Source organism: Fukomys damarensis, unplaced genomic scaffold, assembly GCF_012274545.1.
Source record: "Fukomys damarensis isolate Sample0158 unplaced genomic scaffold, DMR_v1.0_HiC HiC_scaffold_14, whole genome shotgun sequence".
NCBI classification, from domain to species: Eukaryota; Metazoa; Chordata; class Mammalia; order Rodentia; family Bathyergidae; genus Fukomys; species Fukomys damarensis.
The window spans coordinates 36,245,417-36,249,842 of record NW_022900926.1 but is presented as its reverse complement, the minus strand read 5'-3'; the positions used below and the strand labels follow the sequence as shown (position 1 = coordinate 36,249,842).

The 4,426-nt window shown below is 51.6% G+C and overlaps 1 protein-coding gene across 1 annotated transcript in view; it reads left to right on the top strand.

Moving 5' to 3' along the window:
• The window catches only part of Kif25 (kinesin family member 25), a 43,436-nt gene extending 39,993 nt beyond the window's left edge, over positions 1 to 3,443 (top strand). The window contains exons 11-14 of the mRNA XM_019209893.1: positions 467 to 618; positions 2,024 to 2,194; positions 2,584 to 2,739; positions 3,206 to 3,443. Coding sequence (XP_019065438.1) covers positions 467 to 618; positions 2,024 to 2,194; positions 2,584 to 2,739; positions 3,206 to 3,378 — 652 coding nt within the window. The 3' untranslated portion in view covers positions 3,379 to 3,443. The remainder of the gene's footprint in view (positions 1 to 466; positions 619 to 2,023; positions 2,195 to 2,583; positions 2,740 to 3,205) is intronic.
• Positions 3,444 to 4,426: the final 983 nt, after the last annotated feature.

Genomic DNA, 4,426 nt, shown 5'->3' with positions numbered 1-4,426 from the left:
TTTTTTTTTTTTTTTGTACCAGGGATCAAATGCAGGACCTTGTGTTTGCCAGGCAGGTGCTGTGCCACTGCACAAGTTTGATTTGATAGATAATATATTTAAAAAACTTGGATCCATGAGGGTGTAATGAGTGAAGAAACGGCTTATGCTAGAAGGTAGCCACTTCTGGTTTGGTTCTGAAGCTGCTGATTACTTCAGAGTGAGAAATTAGAGATGCTAAAGGTCAGTCTCAGAAAGCAAAAAATTAGTCCTCAGAAAGCAAAAAGCTTGATTTCTGATGTTTTGTTTTGCCTACAGTTGGCTTTGTCTCCTTTCTGGAAATCAGTGTACCTGGTTTCTTTGAGAGGCACCTATTAGTGGAGGGGTGTTCAGTTGGCCTGTGGATAGGTCACTGGCCCTTGGTGGTCAGCCTGGGAGGTGTACGTGCCCTGCCTTTTGGGGTGCCTTTTAACACACATCTTCATAGGGTTGTCACCAGTGTCCTGGAGTTCGTGGAGCTTATCCATGGAGGTCTTCAGCTCAGGGAGAGGAACCCTACCCTGGTGCATGCAGATTCTTCCCGATCTCACCTAATCATCACAGTGACTCTGACCGCAGCCACCTCCTTGGCCAGCACTGGTGAGTTGCCATTTGCACTGAGTTAGTTCCAGTTTAGAAAAGAAATCCATTCACCAAGAAACACTTCATGGGGCTGCAGGATCAAAGGTATACTGGCAGACCTTAGAATAGGAATTGCAGCCACATAATCTGATGATCTGGTCCTCTAAGCCAGGAAGAGAAAGCCAGGAAAGAAAGCTCTTGGATGGATTAAAAGGAAGACAGGGTATACTTATGGCTTGAAACACAACATACCATTTGTGAATGGAACTCAGTGTAATTTCAGTTTAAAATGGAAGTTACAGACTGTACCACAGAGAAAACAATTCCACCTACCCAAGAAAAGCAAGGTATGTGTCACACAAGCCTGCATGGCCTAGGGCAGTGGCCCTCAGATCCTGGCTTCACAAATCATCATCCACTGGGCCTATGCCTACATGGCCCGCAGCACAATCCCCAGCAGGCACATTTGGCAGGCCAGGGCGGCCCAGGGGCTGTTTCTGCAATTCATGGTGCCACGCACCAGGCCACAGAGCCACAGCTTGGTCTTGACTTCCCACTGTGTAACAGTGGGCCAAGTGGGCTACACAGTGATGATGATTTCTCCCTCTCACCGAAGGCCAGTGTCGACAGTCACTCTCCATCTTGTCACAGTGACACTCGATCCCCTGTGTTCTATGAGACTACCCAAGTCAGGAAAGGGACAGATGAGGCAGCACACTCATTCCTGTGGCCACCACCCAGTGGGTTGCAGGCTTGAGCCTACTGCAGGGGCAGGGGCAGTGCCAGGCACAGGACACATAGGAGCACCAGCTGCTTCCACCCAGAGATGCGCAGGAGACACATACAGTGGGAATGAGAAGGGCTTTGTGTTCTTCATTGTTTTGGTACCGGGGATCAAACTTGGAATCTTGCACTTGCAAGGCAGATGGCAGAACCACTGAGTTAATTCCCTGGCCCTTTTTATTCTTTTTTTCCCAATGTATATTTTCTGTTTTGCACAGTGAGTATATATTATTTAGGTTTAAAAAGTTACTTCAAGAAGTTTCTTTTGGCATAGCAGATGGCAGAACACTTCAAGATGAAGCAGTTGTTTGTAGGGTTTTGTGAAAGCTTATCCAACAGGAATGGTAGGATTTATTTCCAGATAGATATTCTGTCTGGGATTTTAGTTAAGATCATCGCCAAAACTTTCTAAGACGCATTTCTTTTTCTTGGGACAGATTAAGCATTAGTTCAGTTTTCCACAAGGAAGCCCGCTTCCTGCCTCCTCCTATCTTCCTCCAGAGAAGCCATCACCTATCCCTCTGCCCCTGTCCTGTCTCACTTATGTGACATGAGGGTAGAATTTCAGAAGCTTTTTAGCATTGATTTGAGGGAGCCAAGTTTGGTGACTTTGTTTCATGCCTGTCATTCTCTTTGCCAGACCAGCAGCCTGGGCAGATCCTCCCTGGGAAGCGGAGAACAGGGACAGGTAAGAGGTGGAGCCCCGCTCAGCAGGCTTCACCTGAGCCCATCCCCATGGAACCGGCGGGCAATATGAAGCAAGTGTGGTCCACACTGCAGCTGGTGGACTTGGCTGGCAGTGAGTGTGCAGGTGAGCAGGGATGGAAGGTTTGCCTGGGTGGACACAGCACTAGCAGTAGCCCTCCTCTGGGGACGCTGACAGAGTGGGACTATGCTGGTGCCTTGGAAGGTCTGAGCGTGGCATTTCCCCCACACAGGGGTGGCGTGATCTCACCACAGCAGTCCAGAACATGACCCCCACTCCCACACACATACCATGACACTTTGTAGCCAAAGGAGCTCAGAATTTCTGGCAAGCTCAGAAGAGACGTGTGAACATGGAAGAGCTCACTGTGACAACTCCCAGCCTGATGTCTCCGCTCTGAACTCCCTAAATGCATGCTTCTCCCAAGAAACAGTGCTGTTTACTGGCTCATTTGTGAGTATGTGCTGACTCTACCTGGCTTCTGCCCCTTCCAGGTGTGTCTGGGGTGACAGGCTTGGCACTGAGGGAGACCTCATTCATCAACCGAAGTCTCTCAGCCCTGGCAGATGTCCTGGCTGCCTTGTCAGAGCGCCGTGGCCACATCCCATACCGGAACAGCAAGCTCACCCACCTGCTGCAGGATTCCATCGGTTCGTCCTCCTGTTGTCTCTGAGGGTCCATGCAGGTGGCTGTCCTGGTCAGAGTCCTGGCTTTGCAGGGCGTTCTGTTACTCATCTCAGCATCTCCAGCACTGCTGCTGATTGACACAGAGTGCTTGCTGCATCCTCTCACTCACGTGGCTTGTCCCGAAGTTAGAGGCACACCCTTGCTGCTCCAGTGGCTGTCTCTCTGGGGCAATCTTGGGACACAGCAGGTCCCTGAGGGATGCTGGCCCATTGCATGTTCCAGGTGTGGGAAATGCAACTCGGTTAGTGAGATGGGAGGCACTTGGCAGCCTGCAGCCTTCAGGGTCTGGATCTGCTGGTGTTGGGACTGGTTCCTGCTCAGCTGCAGGCAGACTTTCTGTCAGACAGCTACTCGGGGTTTGCGCACTGGTATCAATGCCGCTTTTCACCAAAATTTTTTCAACTAGCATCTTGTTACTTTTCTTTTAAGGAGGGGATGCGAAGTTACTGGTGATTCTCTGTGTGTCTTCTGGGCAGAAGCACGTGGTGGAGACGCTGCAGAGCCTTGAGTTTGGGACCAGAGCTCGGCAGGTCAAGCAAGGACGTGTCAGGAAGAAGCCTCCCCACTCCCAGAGGAGGGAGTTGTGCCTGAGCTCTGCCTAGAATGAATTCTTCTCCCTTCTTGTGCTTGCTTATGATGTGTGTATCGGAGAAATAAACACGTTTTGCTGAGACTCGATGAGTCTGGTTTTGTTCCCAGGGACCTGCAGGTCACCAGATCAGAGGGTGGGGGAAGAGGCAGCCTGTCTTAGGGACCTCTTCCCGAATGGGGCAAATGGCCTGAGCAAGGAGCTGCTGGGTCTTGCAGGCAGCAGTGGCGGGGAACACCACTAAACCAGGCTCCACGCCTGTCACCTCATCGGGCACAGACCAGGCAGCAGTGCTGTGATCTCTGCACATGTGTCTGGAACCAGACAAACTTGGGCTCTGCCCTCTCCTGCTGTGTCCCCTCCCCACTGGGTTAGAGCCCTGTGCTTCACCTGTGAGTTGGTCAAGGTTGGAGGGTCAGCAGCAACACAGGAAAGGTGCACAAGTGCCTGACATTTAGCTGTCCTTCCTCCTTGTCAGGCTGAGGCGCAGGCTGAGCACAGGTGACAAGTGGCTGCACATCTGAGAGGAGAGGGGTCTGTGGGTAGTTAGGGCCCTGGGGACCCAGATGAGAAAAAATCTCATCTCCTCAGCCTCTTTGAGCCACAGCGTCCATTACCTTCTGGCCAAAGGCAGCACAGCTCCTTCTAACACATCATAAAGCTAGGGCTGGTGCAGCAGACCTGCTCTTCCACTGCTGTCCAGTGTATGATGAAGAGGAGGTGGCACCAGGTCACAATTTTAACACAATAGCTCTGCCCCTTGGTTCTGGAACATTCTGGGCCAGTTCTTACCTCCCTCAGACTTCAGAGGGGCTACTGGCCCGTGGGACAGCTGCACCTAGCCACCCACAAAGAAGGGACAGAGGATTAGTTTGAAGTCAGCTCGGTGTCCATCTCAGTCCCCTTTTGCTAGCTAGAGCCCAGGGACCAAGCCAGTGAGCTTGCATTAGCCCTCTCAGGTATCTGTGGATCCCAGGGTATATGGGGACAGGGGACAAGGGGCAGAGGGTGGTAGGGAACCCAGGGGCATCTTCCGTGTGATCATTGAGAGGGACTCTGCC